A 20,381-nucleotide genomic window follows, 5' to 3' on the forward strand; every position below is an offset into this window, starting at 1 on the left:
GCGTCGGAATTTATTCTGGCCAGGCCCAAGAACAATGAAGGACAGCTGCTGTGCTGCTACAAGCAAGGGATGGAGAGAGATTATTGATTCCTGTGCCTAGCTGTAGTACTACTGAATGTACTGTACATATCCACAAGAAAGCATGAGATGGAGGATTCGCCGCTGTCAGCAGCTCTGGTCTGGCGCAGATCAGGACGTCTTCTTCGACGAGATGCTGGCGGCCATCTTGAGCTCGGCCCGGTTCTTTTCCTCGTCGATCCACTGCTCGATGGTGGCCTTGTTTCTGGGCACGAAGCGGACCTTGAAGCTCTTTGGCGTCGAGCTCAGCCCGCGCGGGTTGGCACACGCCGTCGCCGGGTCAATGTCGTAGGCCTCGGTGCCCGGCTCAATCTTGAAAAAGTGAATGAGCTTGCAAAAGGCCACGTACAGCTCCCGGTTGGCCAGGTGCACGCCTGCGCACATGCGCCGGCCTGCGCCAAACGAGTAGTGGGCCTGCTGGCTGGCCTCGGACGCCTCGAGGAAGCGCTCGGGCCGGAAGACGTCAAAGTCGCCGTACCGCTCTGCGTCGTGGTGGATCGCCCACGCATTGAGAAAGACGGTGGTGCCGTCGGGGATGCGCACGCCCCGGTACTCGGACTCGCCCAGCGTGGCACGCGGCAGCGAGAGCTTGAGCACACTAAAGAAGCGCGAGCACTCCTTGTGGAGCGCCGTGATGTACTCGACATCTTCGCGCGTCGAGTCGGGGATGTCGCCGTGGTAGACGTCGCGGATGGCCGCATACGCCCGCTCCTGGAACTCGGGGTGCTGGGCCAGGTAGCCGACGCTCCAGATGAACGTGTTGGCGAGCGTGTCGAGCCCTGCAGACACCATCGAGAGGCAGATGGAGCTCAGTTCGAGGTCGGTCAGCTTGGCCTCGGGGTCCTTGATGATGTTGCCCGTGATGCAGGGAATGTCGGTGCCCCTTGCCACGCGCTCCTTGAGGTCGTCGAGGAGCGCATTCATGTACCGGTCTCTGCGCCGGCGCGTCTCAGCCGCCTTGCCGCTGTTGCTGCTGCCGCCCAGGAACGAAGGGAGCAGCCGGAGCAGGGGCACATAGTCAGACGCCGAGCCCGAGACGGAGCGGAAATTGGCGACCTCGGTCTCGACCTCGATGATCTCGCGCAGCAGCGCATCCCCGACCTTTTCAAGCCGGGAGCCGTAGTTGACGACCAGGGATGTGTTGAGGGCAAAGCGCTGCAGGTAGCCGTACGGGTTGATCTCGCCGTCGCCCTTTGCGCCGTCGTGGTAGATGTCGTCGACGAGCGACAGCGTCTCGCGGTCCATGATGGGCACATACGACTGCACGGCAGGCCGGTTGAGGGCCGTGGCGGCGGCCTTGCGCTTGCGCTTGCACGACTCGTCCCACGGCGACGTGCCGATGGTGAAGCCGGCCGTCGACGAGACGACGTTGTGGAAGTTGTGGAAGCGGGGACGGGAGATGTAGACGCTGCCCTGGTCGTTGAACAGCTCCTTGGCGGCGGCGGCCGTGTTGACGACGACGACCTCGCGCTCGCCCAGCAGGACCCTGAACACGGGTCCGTACGTCTTGGACCAGTGGTAGTATGTCTGGGCGGCGTCCTGCAGCGTGTCTCTCTCTCATCAGTCTTGTCACAATAACAGCAGCAGCATGCAGAAACAGCTCACCTCGCCCACACTCAGCAGGTTGCCCACAATGGGCAGGGGAACAGGCCCCGGCAGGTGGATCTTGCCGCGAGCATAGCGCACATAGTGGAGCAGGCACACCAGTCCCACGCTCAGCGCCACGGTGAGCGTGCTGGGGCTGAAGGAGGCAATGTAGGAGTCGGCAGTCATGGCTTGTTTGTCGTCGAGTCTGACCCTTCTAAGAGGGGGAAAACAGGACGAGCTGGCCTTATATCTCGAGGGGGACCTGGGGTAACTTGGTCGGCTAATTCACCCCCGTCCCGGGCATTCTTTATCTATAACCACCCATCCTTTGGAAAAGGCCGACGCGAGAAAATAGAAAAAGCGGGGCAGGGCAAAAGTGGGGACGACGGACGGGTAAACCGTCAGCTGGTCCGGTGCGCACGCTCTTCTTGATAAAAGGGACGATAGGAGGTTCGCCCGGCACTCGTCCGCCTCGCCACCCATCGCAGCTACGACCGACGATGGACCTCAAGTACCAGAGTGAGTGCTGCTGCTGCTGCTGCTGCTGCTGCTGCTGTGGCTGTAGAGTGGAGAAAGAGAGAAAGTGCAAGCTGACAGCGCGGCCTAGACGGGTTTGGCAACCACTTTGAGTCCGAGGCCGAGCCCGGAAGCCTTCCGAAGCGCGGCAACGCTCCCCAGCGGCCTGCCCATGGCCTCTACGCCGAGCAGGTCAGCGGCACGGCCTTCACGGCGCCGAGACACAAGAACCAGCGCAGCTGGCTGTACCGCATTCGCCCCTCGGTGCAGCACATGCCCATGGCACCGTACGCGCACCCGCGCCTCGTCGCCTCCTTCCACTCCTTCTCACCAAGCATCGAGGCGACTCCCCAGCAGCTGCGCTGGGACCCCCTCGCCGTCGCAGACGAAGCGCAGCACGACTTTGTCGACGGCCTCTCGACCCTCGGCGGCGCAGGCGACAGCCAGGTCAAGGACGGCCTCGCCATCCACTTCTACAGCTTCACCCGCAACATGGACCGCAAGAGCTTCTACAACTCCGACGGCGACATGCTCATTGGTGTGTGCGCCCTCCTCCTCCTCTTCTCTTCAAGTGCAGACTGGGATGGCTCACGCTGCTGTTGCAGTCCCCGTCACGGGCGAGCTGCTCGTCAGGACCGAGTTTGGCAGGCTGCACGTGCCGCCGCTCCACATCTGCGTCGTCCAGCGTGGGCTCAAGTTCAGCGTCGACGGCGTCGCTGCCCAGTCGGCTGCCGGTGCTGCCGGTGCTGCCGCCAGCGCCTGCCGCGGCTTCGTCTGCGAGGTGTTCAAGGGCCACTTTGAGCTGCCGGAGCTGGGGCCGATTGGCGCCAACGGCCTGGCGAACGCCAAGGACTTTGAGAGCCCTGTGGCGGCGTACGACGACGACGTCGAGGAGGAGCACCTCGTCGTCAACAAGTTCCTCGGCGGTTTATTTCAGTACCGCCAGGCGCACTCGCCGTACGATGTTGTTGCCTACTCGGGCAACTATGTGCCGTACCGCTACGACCTGCGCAAGTTCAACACCATCGGCTCCATCTCCTTTGACCACCCGGACCCGTCCATCTTTACCGTGCTGACCTGCCCCTCGGACTCGGCGGGGACGGCGATTGCCGACTTTGTCATCTTCCCGCCGCGCTGGCTCGTCGCCGAGGACACGTTCCGGCCGCCGTACTTCCACCGCAACTGCATGTCCGAGTTCATGGGCAACATCGTGGGCACCTACGACGCCAAGGCGACTGGCTTCCTGCCTGGGGGTGCCTCGCTGCACAACATGAACTCGGCCCACGGGCCCGACGCCGACACGTTTGCAAAGGCGAGCACGGCAGAACTCAAGCCGGTGAAAGTGGGCGAGGGCAGCATGAGCTTCATGTTTGAGTCGGCCTACCAGCTTGCGACGACCAAGTGGGCCATCCGGTGGGTGTCCTCCAGCTGTCTCCGTTACATCGCTCTTCCTTCTGCTGACTAAGTGACTACCACAGCGAGAGCGGCAAGCTGCAGCAGGACTACTGGAAGGCGTGGCAGGGCCTCGAGAAGCACTTTGTCGCTCCTGGCCCTGCTCCTTAGGATACAACCCTTGAGATGAAATCTCAATTCATTTGCTGCCTCTCCCTCTACATCAGCCTGGACAAGGATCTCATTTGCTGCCATTCTCTTTCTACATCAGTCTGGACATTCTCTGCTTTGCAAGCGCCCCTGCTACAGCTGCGCGGGGTGCTCAAACGCGCTGTGCGCAGGGTGGTCTGCGGCCCCAGCGGCCTTGGCGTCCTCGGCGATCATAAAGGCTGCCTTTTCGCCAATCATGTAGGCTGGCGCCTGCGTGTGGCCGCTGTGGACGAGGGGGAGCACCGAGACGTCGGCGACGCGCAGGTTGGCAAAGCCATGCACCTTGAGTCGTGCATCGTCGACGGAACCCTTCGGCAGCGTCTCGCTCGGCTCGGGCGTGGGGCCCATGGCGCACGTGCCGGCGGGGTGGTAGCAGGTGCCGGCCTGCTCGCGCACGTACGCCTTCCAGCCCTCGCGGTCGGTGGGCAAGGTGCGCGAGGCGGGCCAGGGCCCTGCCACGACGTCGCGCGTGCCGCGGCCGTTTGCGACGACGTCGGCACCAAAGCGGCACGCCTCGGCGAGCATCACCACGTCCAGCGGCTCGGCCAGGTAGTTGTGGTCGATGCGCGGCGGGAAGAGCGGGTTGCGGCCCTGCAGCGTCACGGAGCCGCGCGAGCGCGGGTTGAAGAGGAGCGTGATGAGCGCAAACGCAGACTCGCCGTGGCCCGGCTGGTCCACGTGCTGCGGCCCGCCACCGTAGCACTCGGTCCAAAAGTATCTGCGAGAGAGAGAGAAGAGTGTTTAGTTTTGCAGTCGGGAAAGCTAGCATAGAGAAGGGAGCGACCCACTCGACATGGGGCGTGCCGTTGGTCGCACCCATGGGGTCCGCGCCTCCGCTCTGCGCCAGGGCCGCGCGCCACTCGGGGTCGTCCTTGAGCTCGTCGTCGAGGCGCTTAAAGACAAAGGCACCAAAGGGAAGGCTGCCCAGCACACCCGACCTGTCGCCCATGTACTGCGACACGGCCCGGTCAAAGGCGCCCTCGTCGTAGAGGAGGTGGTCGTTGGTCAGCTGGGGCGTGTTGACATGGAAGAAGTTGAAGACGATGATGTGGTCGCCCAGGTGCTGGCCCACGCCGCCGAGGTCGCGCACGCAGGCGATGTTGAAGCGCGCCAGCTGGGCGCGGTCGCCGATGCCGCTGAGCATGAGCAGCTGCGGCGAGTTGTAGGAGCCGCACGAGACGACGACCTCCTTGGATGCATTCACGACCGAGGGCGCGCCCGTCGTGTTGGAGCGCAGCTCGACGCCCGTGGCGACGCGCAGGCCATCGCTGCCGCCCTCGCGCGAGACGATGCGCGTGCACTGGTGGCCCAGTCGGACTGTCAGGTTGCGCGGCACGCCGTCGCCCGTGACAAAGTCGGCCCTTTCGTCGCCATCGCCATCGCCATCGCCATTGCCATTAGCCCACTTGTTGAAACTGCCCTTACATCAACACACACTCACCCGGACGTGCGGACGCCGTTGTGGACGGTGCGGGGCACGTGTCCCACGCCCTCGCTCTCGCCCTGGGAGAACATGTCCTCCTTCCACGACAAACCAGAGCCGAGGAAGCTGTCGACGACGCGCTCGCTGATGGGTGCCAGCGGGTGGTGCGAGCTGGGCGCGATCGCGGTGAGTCAGCAGAGCACAACAAGGGAGGGAGCAGAGAACACTCACGTGTGGAGCTCGCCCGTCGTCCCATGGACGGCTGGGTCGCCCTTCATGCCGTCAGACGGGTGGAAGGTCTCGGACTGCGTGGTATTACTTTAGCTTCACCTCTTCCTTTGCGGGTTGAGGACGACACCCACCTGCTTGAAGAAGGGCAGCACCTCGTCCCACGACCACCCCTCGATTCCCATGCGCGCCAAACGGTCGTCTTTTTGCAAGTCAGCTCAAGCTTCTCCATCACACAGGACAGCCAGCCAGCCACGCACAGTCCTCCTGGACACCGCGGATCATGAGGGTGCCGTTGAGCGCCGAGCTGCCGCCGAGGATCTTGCCGCGGGGCAGGTGGATCTGGCGCTCGTTGGCGTGCTTCATGGGCTGCGACGTGTAGCGCCAGTCCCAGTCGCTGTGGTGCAGGCCCTCCCAGCCCATGGCCATTGTCGAGTGGAGCACGTTCTCGTGCCTGTGCGGCCATGTCAGTCGTCTGCACTCCCTCTCTGCCTCCCTTTCTGGTAGCCTACTCACGACGTGCCGGCCTCGACGAGGAGGACGCTGCTCGTGGGAAAGTACTCTGCCAGCCGGCGCGCAGCCACGGGCCCTGCTGTGCCGCCTCCCACGACGATGTAGTCGAATGTCTCGGCCATGGTTGATCTCTTTCTTCCGGTGTGGTATGGGGTCTTGGTGGGAGCGTCGCACACAGTGATGACCTGGCTGCTTTATACAGTCTCGTCAACTCCTCCTCAATCCTCACCCGTGTCCCACATCAGCTTCGCTACGGCTTGCCCACGGCAAGGCTGGCGCTGATCCTTACTCCAAGAGTTTAATTGCTCACGCTCGCTCTATGCACCTTCCCCGCAAAAGGGAACGCGAAGACGGCAGAACCTGGCTGTCCGGGCCCACCATGCTGCTGCATCTTACTACTAGTTGCGCACCTCGGCAAAACCGCGCACTTGAATCTAGTCTGGTGACCCCAGCGTGCATGTATGCATGCTTATTTGACAGATTCACAGAATGGCAGACGCCACTAGTACTACTGCAAGCAACACACCAACGAGTGCGTTTAGCCGACCGACAGCTACGAGTGTGCTCACTGCAAGCAACACCAGCGAGTGGAGTGCTGAGTTTACTGCCGTTCAAAAAAAGAGGCCCCCCCCAGTAAGGACACTCGCGCGCGCTTTTGTTGATGAGAGAATGCCGGCCGTGGTGATGCCGCAAGCGCAGATGATTCAGGGCCCGCGCCTCGCGATGGAGCGGCGGTGCGTGCCGGCAGGCAACGCGTGAGCCCCCGCCGCGCGCTGGCTTAGGGGAGCGGCCGCCTCTCTGCTCATCGAAGCGTGCCCTCATCGAAGCGTGCCCTCATCGAAGCGTGCTCCTCCTCCTCTGACAGCACACCACAGCTGTGCCCATGGCCATGCAGAGCAGTCTTCTCATCGGCGCAGTAGGCGGCCTCGTCGTCGCACTCCTCCTCTTTCTGCGATGGCACTGGCCCCGGCACTGGGCCTGGCACCTGGTCGGCGCCAGCTCGAGCCCACTGCGCAGGCTGCCGGGCCCGCCCAGCCGGCACTGGCTCTACGGTGCCCTCGACATGGCCCGGATGGCCGAGAACAAGCACACCGACGTCATTTCTGACTTAAGTAGGTAGTCCCCTTCCTCTCAGTCGCAAGGTGCGATGCTGACGGCACGTGTTGCTCTCTCGAAGCGCAAGAGTACGGCCGCGTCTGGACGGCACAGCTGCCCTTCTTTGCGCAGGCCCTCTGCCTCGTCGACACGGCTGGCCTGCGCCACGTCCTCACCTCGCCCGCCTTTGAGGTGCCGGCATCGGAGCTGTGGCTGCGCAGGCTCGCCTTTGGGGGCGGCTTGGCCATCTCCGTCGGCGACGAGCACCGCCGCCAGCGCCGGGTCCTGCGGCCCGCGTTCGGCGAGGGCGAGACGGCGGGCCACTACCCCGTCATGTGAGACAGTTCCTTTCTGCAATGCATCGGTGTCCCGCTGACGTGATTCCCTCTGCCGACTGGCCGGAAGCGCGGATCTCTGCGGCGTACTCGTGCAGCGCTGGAAGGACAAGGCTGCCGGAGTCTCGACGACTGCGACGACGATCGACGTGCAGGCGGAGCTCGAGCTGCTGACGCTCGACATCCTCGGCCGCGTCGCCTTTGCCCACCGCTTCGACGGCCTGCAGCGCGGCTCGACGAAGCTGGGCACGGCCCTCTGCCGCTGCTGGCGCCTCCTCTTCAGCGGCTCGCCCTATGCGCTGCTGCGCATATCCCCACTCGGCGGGCTCGTCGTCGCGCTGGGCCGCCTGTTCCGGGTGCAGGAGCAGCTCGACTTTGACGCTGCGTACTGCGAAGTGACCGAGGTGGCCCGCGAGCTCGTCTGCAAGGGCCGCTCCGAGGGTGAGGGCGAGTGCGAGGGCGGCACCCACGTGCTGTCGCTCATCCTTGGCGGAAATTTGCCCCAGGGCACAGACGTCGTCGGCATGGTCACCTCCCTCGTCATTGGCGGCCACGACACGGTGGCGATGTCGGCCGCCTGGGCCCTGCTCTCGTTGGCCCGCCACACGCGCGTCCAGGACAAGCTGCGGCGCGAGCTCTTCGACGACAGGAAGGCTGGCGGCTGGGAGCACGACGTCGCTGCCCTCGCTGCGCTGCCCTATCTCGAGGCCGTCGTCAGCGAGGCGCTGCGCATGCATGCCGTTGCTGCGCTCATGCAGCGTGTGGCGCGCGAGGACACCGTTGTGCCCCTCTCGTCGCCCGTGCAGGCCCGCGACGGCACCTGGCTCGACCGCATCGCCGTCCAGCAGGGCGACATTGTCCTCGTGCCCATCCACGAGTACCACATCGCCGAGCACGTCTGGGGCGCCGATGCGCGCCAGTTTCGCCCCGAGCGCTGGCTCGATCGCGGGCCCGAAGCGCCCGCCGCGCTGACCTTTTCTGCCGGGGTGAGTCAGGCCTCCTCTTTCCCTTCCTCGATAGAGACTCTATGCAGTGTTTCTGACTCCCGGCCAACGGCAGCCGCGCAACTGCCTGGGCGCCAGGCTGGCCTGCATCGAGCTGCGCGCCATCGTCGCACACGTCGTCGCGCACTTTCGCCTCGCGCCAGCTGTGGACGACGCCGACATCGGCGCCAGAAACACGCCCATCCAGCGGCCCGTCGTCGAGGGCCAGCCAGGCTTCCAGCTGCCCCTGCGCGTGGTGCCACTCTGACTGTGAATTGGGCTCGTAGTTTTCTTATTGCTCTCTTTCCTGCCCGAATAAAGCCGTGTGTCTGCGACTGGTCAACCACGTTGATCGGTCTCGAGAATAGTGACTGTGACTCCTGCGCAGAGAAAGGCAGGTCAGGGATCATTACGCTTGCCAAAAGGTCCTTGGCTATAGCGTGGCAGTGTGATGGCCCAAAGAGCAAGATGCTAGCACAATGGCTGCAGGCATAAAGTGCACTGCAACCATGCCACGCCGAGCCGAGCCAGCCTGGTGTGCAAGGGCCATGCAGAGCTGCTCTCTTCCCATATCGCCACCTCGTCACAGCAGGTGTCAAGCAAGCGGTGTGTCTGCGCGTATCTGCCCTGATGCAGCAGCGCTCCGGGTAGAGGAAGCACCATTGTGTGACTCACCGCCATCCACCACCCCGATTTGCAATCGGTCCAGTGGAGTTCCATTTTAGCGCCCTTTGCCACTCGGGGTTCCGACCGTGATCGCGAGAGGTGGAGAGTTGTCCGAAGGCCGAGCAGAGAGCCGCTTCCTTATAATAAACGACGACTGCCGCCTCCTTTCTTCGTGGCTTGACATGTCGAATACCTGTCGTCAAACAACATGGAAGGCGACAATCCGCAGGACTGGTCGCAGGCCAGAAAGTGGGCCATCACCCTCACTTCGAGCTACATGTCAAGTCTGAGGTGAGTCACCAGCCCTTACCATACCAATGTCAAATGCCAGGGCCTGAAGCTGACGCGGAGCAGCTCCGTCGCTGTCGCTGCCTATGTGAGGACCGTTCGCTGTTGATAGAAAATTCCTATTTAGAGCCAGGGAGAGACACTGACAAGCGACTCTAGTCGCTCGGCATCGACGCCATGGTCATCGATCTGCACACGTCACGCCTCCTTGTCGTGTCTGGTCTTTCCTTGTGAGTGCACTGTATGATGAGAGCAAGCCAGAGCCCAGCTGACTGTGCAGCAGCTACACACTGGCCGTGGCCATCTTTCCCCTCTTTCTGGCGCCCCTCGCGGAGTCGGTCGGTCGCAGGCCCGTCTACATCATCGCCTATGGCTTCTTCTTTCTCTTCTTCCTCCCCGTCGCCCTTGCGCGAAACATCGAGACGGTGCTCGTCGCGCGCTTCCTCTGTGGTGCTGCCGGCTCTGTGGGTGCCACGATGGTGGGAGGCACCCTGTCGGACATCTGGACGCGCGGGCAGCGCGAGGTGCCCATGGCCTTCTTTTCCCTCTCTGCCCTCTTTGGCACGCCCATCGGCCCCATCTTTTTCAGCTGGATCGGCGGCGGCGTCAGCTGGCGGTGGATCCACTGGACTTTGGTCAGTCTTGCTTACTTCTTTTGCATCGCTGCAATGTGCTGATTGGGGTCTATGCTGGCGGCAGCTCATCTCATCGGTCCCTTCGGCTGCGCTGGTCTTCCTGACCTTTAACCGCGAGACGCTGCTCTCGGCCAGGCAGAGAAAGGGGCAGCCGAGCGAACGGTCCACGCTGGCTGGCATGGCCAGGAAGGTCAAGGCGTCGCTCTCGACGTCGCTCGTCAGACCCTTATGTGAGTGTGAGCGAGAATGGACTTTCCTCTCTTCTCGAGAGATCAGTCGCTGACGGCGACGCAGTGCTCCTGGCAACGGAGCCCATCGTATTCTGCCTCTCGCTCTGGATCTCGTTTGCCTGGGGCACACTTTATCTCTTTCTCGAGTCGGTGCCCCTCGTCTTTGCGCAGTACGGCATCGCACAGGGGCCCAGCTTCGTGGGCCTGGCCATTGGCGCCCTGATTGGCTTCGCCATTCACCTCGTCTATGTCCACCGTTCCAAGCGCCTGGCCGGCAGCACGCCCGAGACGAGGCTAGGCGAGGCGTGCGTGGGTGCAGTAGCCTTTGCGGCTAGTGAGTTCCCTCCTCCCTCTTGTCTCTTTTGTCTCACATGTCAACGCTGACTGTGCCCGGGGAGAGCAGGCCTCTTCTTCTATGCGTGGACTGGCCTGCCGCACGTTCCGTGGATCGTGCCCCAGATTGCCACGGCTTGCATCATGGCTGGGCTCTTCTTGGTCTACGTGAGCTGCCGTTGCACTCCTCTGCTTGAGTCCCTCACCCGGCTGACTGGCCGGCCACGCAGGCATGCATCTTCATGTACTTGTCCGAGTGCTACGGCCTGTACACGTCGTCGGCACTTGCCGCCCAGAGCTTCCTTCGAAACATCTTTGCCACTGGTGAGCCTCTTTGCCTCTTGTCGCATTCTTCCTCTCTGAATTCCTCGCGCTCGCAGCCTTCCCGTTGTTTGCAACCGACAGTGAGTCTTCCAGCTCCTATTCGCCCTCAAATGACTCTTTCACTGATGTAGGAAAGCCCACAGTGTACCAGAAGCTGACGTACAGGTGGGCGTCCACGCTCCTGGGCTTCCTCGCCGCCGCTCTGGCCCTGTTTCCCTTCCTCCTCGTCCGCTACGGCGCTGCGCTGCGCGACCGCTCGCCCTTTGCCACCAAGCAGATCCTTGCGCAGGATCGCCAGGAGGCTAGATGCCCTTCACAAACGCCAGCCGGCTCGCCGATGACAATGGTCGATGCCTAACGGCTCATAGATGATCCATTCCCGTATATTGCTCTGCTTTTAATTGAAAAAAAAGTGAGGTCCCTGCGCCGGTTGCACATCCGTGCACTGCTGGAAGCCGCTGCTCGTCTAGATGCAGACGCACAGTGTCCGTGCCTTGCTCCGGTTCTGGGGCCTGCTGAACCCCAATCGGGGGGACACTTTACTCCTTAGCGGTGGTACGGTACAGTAATTCTATCGCATTTAATAGGTGCGCCTTGCTTTTAAGCAGGTCAAACTTCTTTGTTCGCTTGATCAGCACGTCCGTCAGATAATAACGGGGGTCTAAGCTAGATGTAGAGCGTAGCGAGATCGTCCCATTGGAGAGACGTAGCCTTCTTCTCCCAATGCGCCCACCGTGCCGATTGCGTGAACATACGGCCGAGATAGAGGCACCATTTTCCCTCCTTCTCTTTCATGCGTCCGTGGAGCTATTAGCATCGGTCTGGACCACTCGGCAATGCCGACAACACTACTATTTCTATTCTAGCACCAGCACGAAGCAGTCGAGATAATCAGGACCAACGGCGAGGTCGAACTATCGAATATCCGCTTAATGTGTCCACGAACCCCACCCGGGAAGACAGACAGAAGCAGATTTGCTGACATTCGCACGCTAACAGTGATAGTCTCAGAAAAATCCGCCGAGTCCCAAAAAGAAGACTGGCAGAGGACGTGGCGAAGACGGCAAAGCGAATCTGCAGATGAAACTTGCAAATCAAGCTTCTATTTTGTACCTGTTGGACCTAGAATCGCTGATTGTGTACTGTACTGCACGTTGGACCCCACCATGCACCGAAGCAGAACCCGAGATGCCACGGCCTTCAATCGCCCTCAAAAAGGGCGACGGTGTGCTTCCGTAGACCCGCCCCGCTTCGCCCAACCCATTCCTAAGCACGTCACGTCCTCATGTTTGCCTTCACCCCCCTGCTCGTCCTCGCAGCCATTGGCCTCGCCAATGCTTCTCCGCAGTATAGCTACAGCCGGCCTACCTACAGCCCGCCCGGCTACAGGCCGCCTGGCTACACCCCACCGGGCTTCCCGACTACGACCAGCACGTCCTCGTCGGCCGCACCGACGTCGACGGGCGCCGCCTGCACCAGCTACACCATCATCGACACCCGCGGGACGGGTGAAGCCCAGGGTGAATCTCGCGGCTTCACGACGATGAACCAGCGCATCATGCAGCAGGTCACCGGCGGCTCCCGCTACGACACCGTCTACCCTGCTGGCTACAACCAGGACAGCTCCCAGGCCACAACCGACGTGAGTCTGTCCTGCTCTGCTCCTCTCTCTTGTTTGTGCCTTTAGTTGCTGACAAAACGTCGCCCAACTAGATTGTCAACCACGTCAACGCCAACACCAACACCTGCTACATCCTCGAGGGCTACAGCCAGGGCGCAGCGGCCACGGTCAACGCCATGTCGAAGCTGACGGGCGCTGCATTCAATGCTGTCCGCGGTGTCATTCTGATCGGCGACCCTCTGCACAAGGCCGGGCTGGCTTGCAACGTGGACAACAACGGCGGCGACACGACCAAGAACGTCAACGGAATCTCAGCCGCTGGCAGCGCCGGCATTCCCTCCAACTGGGTCAGCAAGACCCTCGACATCTGCATCAAGGTGAGTGTCTGAACGTGGACGTGCACGGAGTGGGAAGACGCATCTGCTGACCGTGTTGGATCTTTGCAACCAGGGCGACGGCGTTTGCGACACCACCGACGGGTCTGGCATCACCTCGCAGCACCTCCAGTACCCCAACGACTCGCCCACGCAGACGCTGGGCGCCAACTTTGCCATTTCCAAGCTCAAGTAATGGGCCCCTCTTCTTCTCTTTTGGGGCAGCAGCACTGTCGTTACTGCAATGTCATTGGTATCCCTTCTCGGCACTCAGCGCGTCTGACGTTGCATCTGTTGCGGCCATCAGAACACCGTTCTCCCTGTGTATGGAATCATGCTCAGTTTAATTCGTCCTTGATACTGGGCTGCAACCAAGAAGGTCAAGGACGAATCGCCGAAGTGCGGACGCAGACCTTTTTGCCCGAGGCATAGTGTGGTACACAGGGACTGAGCTTCAAAGGGCCCTTCTTATCAACGAGCGAGCCACATTTTCTCCCATTTCTCGTGTGGCCGACAACTTCATTGACACCCACGGGGAGGCGGAGACGGCAGAGAGCAGCGAAATCGGGCTCAGCCAAGGCCATAGACTAGTTGTCGCTCGTTGAATGCGTGTCTTTGACGGCCAAGATGTAATGTGACAAAATTTTCAGAGGCTGAGCAAGCCTACTACTGACTCGCTATGACTCGGCGGTGCCTCCATGCGAACCTGAGCAGGGTCCAACCGACCACATGCTCGCTCAGCTCTCACAACAAAGCCAGGTTGCTATGCCAAGGGAAGCCGCTAACGCGGAGCTCAGTAGCGCGTACTTCGCTCAGCGCCAGACCTGCCTCCCTATATAAGAGAAAGGCCTCTCCTCTGAGGGACGGAAATTATCCAACCCTCGACGAAGACAACAAAATGGTCGAGATCATTGATGATGCCGCCATGACTTCTGCCTTTCTGCCCGGTCGCAACGGAGCACTACATCTGTGGAATACCGTCAAAAAGCAACATCCGCGAAATCAGCTCGTGGCCGTTCAAGACTGCTTGGACCTCGACCTGTTCTTTGAAGCCAAAGATGTCAAGATGACGCATTGCTCGGAACACCAGCACGCACACTTGAAGCTATCGAGCTTACAGACCGGCCAGGGCAACATTGTCGACTATTATCTTGGTGGGAATACAGCTCTCCTTCGGGGTGAGACCGCCAAGTTGACCGCCAAGGACTACCGGAGTGAGCTGCAAAATGGAGCTTTTACCGTCCAGTACGATGGCCAGAGCTTCCTCGTCTACACCTTCGAGTTCCAGTCTGGAATGGAGTGGAAGCAGATGTGGCTTCTCTCGTTTGCGGGCGCCGACGACCTCGCCGGACGAAAGCTCCTTGCAGACGCGTACGCCTGGCAGGGAACCCTCAAGGACGAAATGTGGGTCTACCACGGAGCTGGCGGAGGATGGCGAAAGGACAAGTCATTTTACAAAGCGGTCAAGAATGCGAATCCCGATGACATTGTTCTCCCGGAAGCAACGATGCAGAATTTAGTTCGGGACACCAACAAGTTCTTTCAGAGCGCAAGTCTATACAAATCGCTCGGCGTTACTTGGAAGCGTGGCGTCCTCCTCCTTGGACCTCCCGGTAACGGCAAGACAGGTGTCATCAAAGCGCTCCTCAAGATGTGTGAGAGATTCCCGGCACTCTATGTGCAGAGCGCAAAGACGCAGCGCGGAGCCGAATGGGGCATGCAAACGATTTTCGCCAAGGCACGGAAGGAGGCGCCATGTATCCTCGTGCTTGAAGACATCGATACGCTCGTCGAAGGTGACACGCGAAGCTTTATGCTCAATCAGCTTGATGGGATTGAGCCGAACGACGGTATCCTCGTCATTGCGACGGCAAACGATGCAAGCAAGCTCGACGAGGCCATCCTTCATCGTCCCTCCAGGTTTGACACCAAGTACTCCTTTAACCTGCCCGATGCCGCGTTGCGCAAACGCTTCATCAACAAGTGGCTAGAGGAAAAAGTCAAGCACTCGACGCTGATCTTTGATGAGAAGCACCGCAACACTGATACCTTGAGCGCAGCCCTAGTAGAAAAGACCGAAGGCTGGTCCTTCGCTTTTCTCAAAGAGCTCTTTCTCTCCTTTTTGCTCGGTATTGCTTCCCATGACGGCTCAGAGGCGAGAGCATCGGTGGCCGAGCTCCTCCATCACGTCGATGTGCTGCACGAACAGACGAAGGCAGCCGAATAGACCCTTCACCCTATGTAGCCTTAGCCCTGAATGCCCCTCACTCGATGTAAAGATGTTGCGAAACGCCTACGCGCAGCTGATTTGTGGCGAGCATGAAGCGGAGAGCACGGGCGTGCAGCTGGCAGAGATTGAGGTGCTGAGCAAGACGGCACACCTCGCCAACGTCGACGTCGAGCACTTGCTCGGCATGGCAAGAGACACGTCATTCATGGGCATGAAGCAGTGACCCTACCAGTTCAAGTCGTGTTGGGACGGCTTGTCCTGACTGCTGCTTTTGTGTGTAGTTTGAGGCCTGAGCCCTCTCAATAGTTTATGTGTCCTGATCTCTGCATGACTGGTGAAGACGCCTTCCTCAAGCCCGACTGAGAGATTCCTGCAAGGGCGGCTAGTCACGCCAAGCTACTTGATGCAGTCTGAGCGGCCTGTTGACGCGAGTCCGGAGACTAGTGCGGACAGCCCAATCCATGTGGCGTGTGCCCACAGTGGCGGGCAAACGGCGAGGCCCGGGTGACCTGTCTCGCAACACCATCTCGTCCTCTCGCCTCTGTGTCGCTGGTGAAATCTAGACACTACAGTACTGCGACAATGTTTGCAGCAGCGGCAGTCGGGGCCGTGATGATCAAGTACGAGCAGCGCCAGATCCGAAAACGCGACAATCAAAGACACAGACAGGCGACGCACGAGCCACAGGCTGCTAGTACGACGCCCCAAGCTGTGGTGACGCAGGCCGAAAGCACGCCCACGTTGACAAGGCTCGGTCGGGCGCTCAGGCCCGGCCGGCGCACCGACGACGCGCAGGCTGCCCGCTCCAGCGCGGGCGAATCGGTGAGCTGCTTCTTTTTGTCCGATATCTCCACTGGCGCCAAGCAGCGCTGACGCGCTCCACAGCTTGCATCCAGCAGTGAAGTGGCGCGACGGGAGCAGGAACTCCGCAATCTTCCCGCGCCGCCCTCGTATCAGCCGACGCCATCCCACACAGATGCGCAACGGGTGCCTCCGCCACCGTATCAGGCAGCCCAGCCCTTGCCATCGTAAGCAGCCCTTGCCCCATCGCCTCTCTCTCAAGAGGTGCAGGCCAAAAGGTGCACGGGCCTCTCCCGGGACACACGCGGACAATGCACAACTCGACCAATGCTCTATCATCTATGGCCGTGCACAGGCTCGCTCGCTCGTCGGCATGAGGAACAACATCGTCTATTGAGTTGAGCATCGTCTATAGTGCTGGGTTTGTATAGTACATTGCTCTATCTGCGCACTCATGCGTGGCAACCTTTGCCTTGGATTCTAAAGTCAGCGACTCTGGCCGTCGACAATCGGCAGCCGCACGGCAGCCTCTTGGCCTGTATAGTCCCCGCGGCAAGTAAGAAATTCTACTGGAGTTGAGCCGGCCCTTTCCGCGCGGTCGAATTCTTCATGCTGAGCACAGACTGCCAGACGATGCCTGCCATGCCCTGCGGGATATACTGGAACCGTGGCGGGACCAGGGCCAGGTTGATGGCCGTGGCGGTGGGCCAGAAGAAGATGCCCTCGACGCACGCCCTGGGAACCTTGTCCTTGATGCGCTGCGCCGCAGAGGACCATCGCAGCGACCACGGCTTGGCGGTGCCGTAGTCGCCGAGGAGGGACTGCATGCCGAAGAAGTAGGAGTTGAGCATTGGCGCAAGCGTGACCAGGTTCAGTCCGACCTTGTAGAGGATGCTCTGGGCCCTGGGGTACGTCTTCCACAGCGTTGAGAGAAACAAGAAGTAGTAGTGAGTCGGGAGCGCAGCCGTCCCGCCAATCACGAGCGCCCGCCCGGTGCGAGCGCGATCGTGCTGGAACGGCTGGCCTCCGTCGACGCCGTCGCGCCTGGCATGCTCCAGTCCTTGGGCCAGCAAGTCTCCCGCAGAGAACGTCGCAAGCCCGTAGAGGACCGGGTACAGGCTGTTGCCGAGCTTCATGACATGAGCGTCCTGGTGGTGGGTGTCCCGGCGGAAGCTCGCTCGGGGATAGAGGTGCTGACTCGAACAAAAATTCGGAAGTAACTATCGGACGCATGCCTGCAAACCTATGCGACTTTTTCGCACGTGGCGGCTGCGTTCACTCCCTGGCCTCGAGAGGCCTCTCAGATGGGGGAACATGCTGGATTCAGGGTTGCACATGGGCTTGCACACAGCAGAGCATTCCAGCGAGTGCACTGCTGCTGTAGTCACACCTGCATGAGTGCTGTAAAATCACTCCTTATGCCTGCTTGTGGGGCATTACAAAGGCCGCAGAGATATCCTCTATTTCATTCTGGAGCAACCTACAGCCCTGACAATGACCAGCAATAAGAAAGAGACGAGGGTGCCCCGTCCAGCGATCATTGCTATATGTGGCGGTCCCTGCTGCCTCAAATGACTGCCTTCTGGCCCACGGCAACGTTGATTGCACAGTGCCAGGCCGGATCCTCGCGCCACCGCTTCTCGTGGCGCCGCGCAAAGTCGTCGTACTCGGCCTCGTCCTTGAGCAGCGCCTCGGGCCTGCCGTCGGTCAGCTCCAGGATCCAGGGAGGGAGGCGGTCGAGGAGCGCCTTGTAGTGTGGCAGCTGCCGGACCTTGAGAAAGATGGGCTTCAGGTGCTCGTTTGTCCGTTGCATCCACTCGTCGACGGCCTTGTTCAGGGTTCGACTCCCGTCTGCATTAACGTCGTGCGAGTCGCCGTAGATGAGCTCGTTTGTGACGCCGACGAAGCCAGATCGTCTCAGGCGCTCAGCGAGGCGCGGCGAGCAGCTGTGGGCAGATCGTGATGAGCTTCTCTCTTCTCAAGAGGCAAGGGAGGCAAGGCATAGAACAGATAGCTCACTGAGGGTCGCAGCCCGACACGCGGTACAGCGCGTGGGGCACGATGAGGGCCTCTGCGCCTTCCCGGTACGTCTGGCCCGCATGCGTGGGGCAGCTGTGGCTGTTGATGGCATCGATCTCCAGCAGCTGAACGAAGCCGCCAGGCCGGAGGAGCTTGGAGAGGGTCTGCATGAATGTCTCCCACTTGCCCTCCTTGATGGCCACGCTGAGGAGGCGCGCACTGACGACATCGAATGGCCCGTGCTCCTTTGCGATTTTCAGCATGCCCGCCTCGTCGTTGAGGTCGGCCTGCACAAAGACGCGGCCCGGCCCGCTGTGCGCCTTCCACTGCTCGTTCTCCACGACGTCGGTGCCCACAATGACCTGGCCCTGGCTGCCGCTGAGCGCGTGGAGCTCCGCCAGGGCGTCGTAGCACCAGATGCCCGTGCCGGTGCCCACGTCGAGCACGCGCTTCACCTCGCCGCGCGCCGCTGCGTCCCTCACGCGCGACGAAAAGAGCTTGCCGTGGAGCATGGCCTTGTATGCACCGTGCTGGTGGTCCAGCCTCGCCGTCTCCTCGGCCGAGTAGCCGTTGATGTAGCTCATGGCGCCTGCTGTTCTTGACTCTGTTGCTGTCTGTCGTGGTGGATGAGGAGGACAATGGCATGTGCTTGCTTGCCTGCCGGGCTCCCGTGTCAAGACCTGATTCCAATTAGGGCATGTGGAGCGGTGACTAAATTGGAAAAGGGTAGATGCAACGTGAAGAAAGGGGGCGTGCATGCACGCTTCCACGGAAGGAAGGCGCCTAGCCCCGCCCGGCCCTGACTTCTCCGTGGAAGCGAGTACTAGTGGTCATTGCCCAAAGAAGAAGATCCGACAACAAGCCAAATTCATGAAGCAAGCATTCCCATTGTAAAACCAGAGGCCAAGCGAGATATTGAAGGTAAAGGTAAATAAATGGGGCCAGGGGTAGGCAAGAGAATGTGCAGGGCATCATCAGGCCATGGAGCCAGTGCGGGAGCCGACACCCGACAGCTTGTTGTTGTCGAGCATCTCGATGCTCTCGACCTGGCTGATGGATGGCGTAGGCTGCTGCGACGGGAAGCCCTGCGCCGTCCTCGGCGTCGCGGGCAGGTTGATGCGCTCGGAGCCGTTGAAGGACGACTTGCTGCTGCCGCCAAAGATGGAGAAGCTAGAAAAGTGGCCCTGGGACAGGCGCATGTCGACGACGAGCCGAGGCCCCATCGTCGTCGTGAGCCAGATCTGAATGGGGATCATGAGACCGGCGTAAAAGTCGATGACGTGGACGACAAACCAGACGAGCTGGAGCAGGTTGACAGAGAAGCTAAAGACGAACCAGAGAAGCGCGCCGACGTAGTACTGCCGCGTGACGCGCGAAAAGAGGCTGAAGCGCTGCTTCATGCTCAGCGAGTGAGCACCAAATGGGCCCGACTCGGAGAAGAAGCCGCCGACGGCGTGGTCGATGACGAGCACCAAGAGGACGAGCTCCAGGAGCAGGTCGCTGCCCCAGACGGCAATGTGCCACCGGCCATTCTTGACGACGGGCCCGCACGTCGACGCGTAGGGAAACGCCGGGAAGGGTGGATGCTCGAGGATCTTTTGCGTGTTGGCGTAGACGAGCCAGAGCGCAAAGAGGAGGACCGCCGCCGTCCAGAGCAGGGCCTTGATCGGGGGTGAGCTCTTGCGGATGCCACTCACGCGCAGCTGAGTACTGGATGTCAGCCTGAAGCTCATTCATGGCAAAGAGCAGCTCGACTCACCACCTCGATGGCCTTGCAGGTGAAGGTGGTGATGGCAAGCAGGGTGAGGGAGCCGTTGTAGTATGCGCTGCAGCTGCCCGTTGGCGGCTGCCGGAGCTGCGAGATGGAAAAGGAGACGATGATCGGCAGCGCGATGCGGTTGGCGAGGACAAAGACGATGGGCAGCGAGGCGTGGTCGAACTTGCCCGACTTCCACTTGCGAAACTCGGGCACGTAGATGCGCACCGTCTCGGCGGGCACTCGAGAGACAAACTCCCACATGGCCATGCCGTAGAAGAAGAGGGCGACGTAGAAGACAATGTCCGAGTCGTGCAGCTCGGCAGCCAGCGCTGCCTGGTACGGCGTCAGTGGCTGGTCCATTGCGAGGGTCGGGCCTTGTTGGTGGTGGTGGTGGGTTGCAAGATGGATGGTCGTCGTCGTCGTCTTCTATAAGGGTAAGACTCTCCTATCGAGTACCCGAGGGGGGTAACGCCGACCAGCTCGCACACATCCCTCTGCCGATCGTGCCCTCATCAACTCCCGAGCTAAAATCAATTTCGAAAGGTGCCTGTGAACGAGTAAATTGATTTCAGCATGATATCATCGACGCCGCGTACCTTTACCCTCTGGCCTCTTCCATTTATTTTCCCATTTTCTTCTTTAGCGCGCCTTCGATGGTTCAGGCGGATGTGGAGTCGGAGAATAGGGCGTCGCATACAGTAGTAGTACAGTACTAGTACATGCACAAGCTTCTGGCCAGGT

The 20,381-nt window shown here is 60.9% G+C and overlaps 11 protein-coding genes across 11 annotated transcripts; 6 read left to right on the plus strand and 5 right to left on the minus strand.

Annotated features, from left to right (window-relative positions):
• Nucleotides 1–74: 74 nt before the first annotated feature.
• On the minus strand, nt 75–1,920 carry FA10DRAFT_256574 (putative cytochrome P450 monooxygenase/Phenylacetate hydroxylase). Its single transcript, XM_025519811.1, has 2 exons — nt 1,684–1,920; nt 75–1,617 (listed from the first exon to the last, which is right to left on the minus strand). The coding sequence occupies exons 1-2, from the start codon at nt 1,849–1,851 to the stop codon at nt 190–192; spliced, it is 1,596 nt and encodes a 531-aa protein (XP_025374423.1). The 5' UTR covers nt 1,852–1,920; the 3' UTR covers nt 75–189.
• On the plus strand, nt 1,921–3,843 carry FA10DRAFT_269812 (putative homogentisate 1,2-dioxygenase). Its single transcript, XM_025522887.1, has 4 exons — nt 1,921–2,184; nt 2,273–2,719; nt 2,787–3,594; nt 3,660–3,843. Exons 1-4 carry the CDS (start codon nt 2,166–2,168, stop codon nt 3,742–3,744), a joined length of 1,359 nt encoding a protein of 452 aa, XP_025374424.1. The 5' UTR covers nt 1,921–2,165; the 3' UTR covers nt 3,745–3,843.
• A 33-nt stretch (nt 3,844–3,876) lies between these two features.
• Nucleotides 3,877–6,069, minus strand: FA10DRAFT_234948 (choline dehydrogenase; the record flags this gene model as incomplete). Its single annotated transcript, XM_025519011.1, has 7 exons — nt 3,877–4,501; nt 4,572–5,144; nt 5,225–5,377; nt 5,438–5,511; nt 5,569–5,636; nt 5,695–5,888; nt 5,954–6,069. The coding sequence occupies 7 exons, from the start codon at nt 6,067–6,069 to the stop codon at nt 3,877–3,879; spliced, it is 1,803 nt and encodes a 600-aa protein (XP_025374425.1).
• Nucleotides 6,070–6,830: 761 nt separating this feature from the next.
• FA10DRAFT_289298 (cytochrome P450) lies at nt 6,831–8,628 on the plus strand (the record flags this gene model as incomplete). The annotated part of the gene is made up of 4 exons (XM_025524275.1): nt 6,831–7,059; nt 7,125–7,377; nt 7,448–8,363; nt 8,437–8,628. The coding sequence occupies 4 exons, from the start codon at nt 6,831–6,833 to the stop codon at nt 8,626–8,628; spliced, it is 1,590 nt and encodes a 529-aa protein (XP_025374426.1).
• Nucleotides 8,629–9,234: 606 nt separating this feature from the next.
• FA10DRAFT_289299 (MFS general substrate transporter) lies at nt 9,235–11,194 on the plus strand (the record flags this gene model as incomplete). Its single annotated transcript, XM_025524276.1, has 10 exons — nt 9,235–9,317; nt 9,381–9,402; nt 9,474–9,544; nt 9,598–9,949; nt 10,014–10,179; nt 10,244–10,513; nt 10,583–10,680; nt 10,743–10,836; nt 10,893–10,916; nt 10,980–11,194. 10 exons carry the CDS (start codon nt 9,235–9,237, stop codon nt 11,192–11,194), a joined length of 1,395 nt encoding a protein of 464 aa, XP_025374427.1.
• A 927-nt stretch (nt 11,195–12,121) lies between these two features.
• On the plus strand, nt 12,122–13,027 carry FA10DRAFT_276554 (A cutinase-like protein from cryptococcus Sp; the record flags this gene model as incomplete). The annotated part of the gene is made up of 4 exons (XM_025523324.1): nt 12,122–12,183; nt 12,268–12,478; nt 12,550–12,834; nt 12,872–13,027. The coding sequence occupies 4 exons, from the start codon at nt 12,122–12,124 to the stop codon at nt 13,025–13,027; spliced, it is 714 nt and encodes a 237-aa protein (XP_025374428.1).
• Nucleotides 13,028–13,654: 627 nt separating this feature from the next.
• FA10DRAFT_269817 (P-loop containing nucleoside triphosphate hydrolase protein) lies at nt 13,655–15,374 on the plus strand. Its single transcript, XM_025522888.1, has one exon. The coding sequence runs from the start codon at nt 13,730–13,732 to the stop codon at nt 15,056–15,058; it is 1,329 nt and encodes a 442-aa protein (XP_025374429.1). The 5' UTR covers nt 13,655–13,729; the 3' UTR covers nt 15,059–15,374.
• Nucleotides 15,375–15,599: 225 nt separating this feature from the next.
• FA10DRAFT_269819 (hypothetical protein) lies at nt 15,600–16,453 on the plus strand. The gene is made up of 2 exons (XM_025522889.1): nt 15,600–15,883; nt 15,947–16,453. Exons 1-2 carry the CDS (start codon nt 15,644–15,646, stop codon nt 16,091–16,093), a joined length of 387 nt encoding a protein of 128 aa, XP_025374430.1. The 5' UTR covers nt 15,600–15,643; the 3' UTR covers nt 16,094–16,453.
• FA10DRAFT_269821 (hypothetical protein) lies at nt 15,953–17,012 on the minus strand. Its single transcript, XM_025522890.1, has one exon. It carries the CDS (start codon nt 16,996–16,998, stop codon nt 16,429–16,431), a length of 570 nt encoding a protein of 189 aa, XP_025374431.1. The 5' UTR covers nt 16,999–17,012; the 3' UTR covers nt 15,953–16,428.
• A 262-nt stretch (nt 17,013–17,274) lies between these two features.
• On the minus strand, nt 17,275–18,582 carry FA10DRAFT_269822 (hypothetical protein). Its single transcript, XM_025522891.1, has 2 exons — nt 17,882–18,582; nt 17,275–17,808 (listed from the first exon to the last, which is right to left on the minus strand). Exons 1-2 carry the CDS (start codon nt 18,463–18,465, stop codon nt 17,430–17,432), a joined length of 963 nt encoding a protein of 320 aa, XP_025374432.1. The 5' UTR covers nt 18,466–18,582; the 3' UTR covers nt 17,275–17,429.
• Nucleotides 18,583–18,748: 166 nt separating this feature from the next.
• Nucleotides 18,749–20,377, minus strand: FA10DRAFT_269824 (hypothetical protein). The gene is made up of 2 exons (XM_025522892.1): nt 19,641–20,377; nt 18,749–19,584 (listed from the first exon to the last, which is right to left on the minus strand). Exons 1-2 carry the CDS (start codon nt 19,998–20,000, stop codon nt 18,856–18,858), a joined length of 1,089 nt encoding a protein of 362 aa, XP_025374433.1. The 5' UTR covers nt 20,001–20,377; the 3' UTR covers nt 18,749–18,855.
• Between the last annotated feature and the right edge of the window lie 4 nt (nt 20,378–20,381).

This window comes from Acaromyces ingoldii (assembly GCF_003144295.1).
Source record: "Acaromyces ingoldii strain MCA 4198 unplaced genomic scaffold FA10scaffold_8, whole genome shotgun sequence".
NCBI lineage: Eukaryota > Fungi > Basidiomycota > Exobasidiomycetes > Exobasidiales > Cryptobasidiaceae > Acaromyces > Acaromyces ingoldii.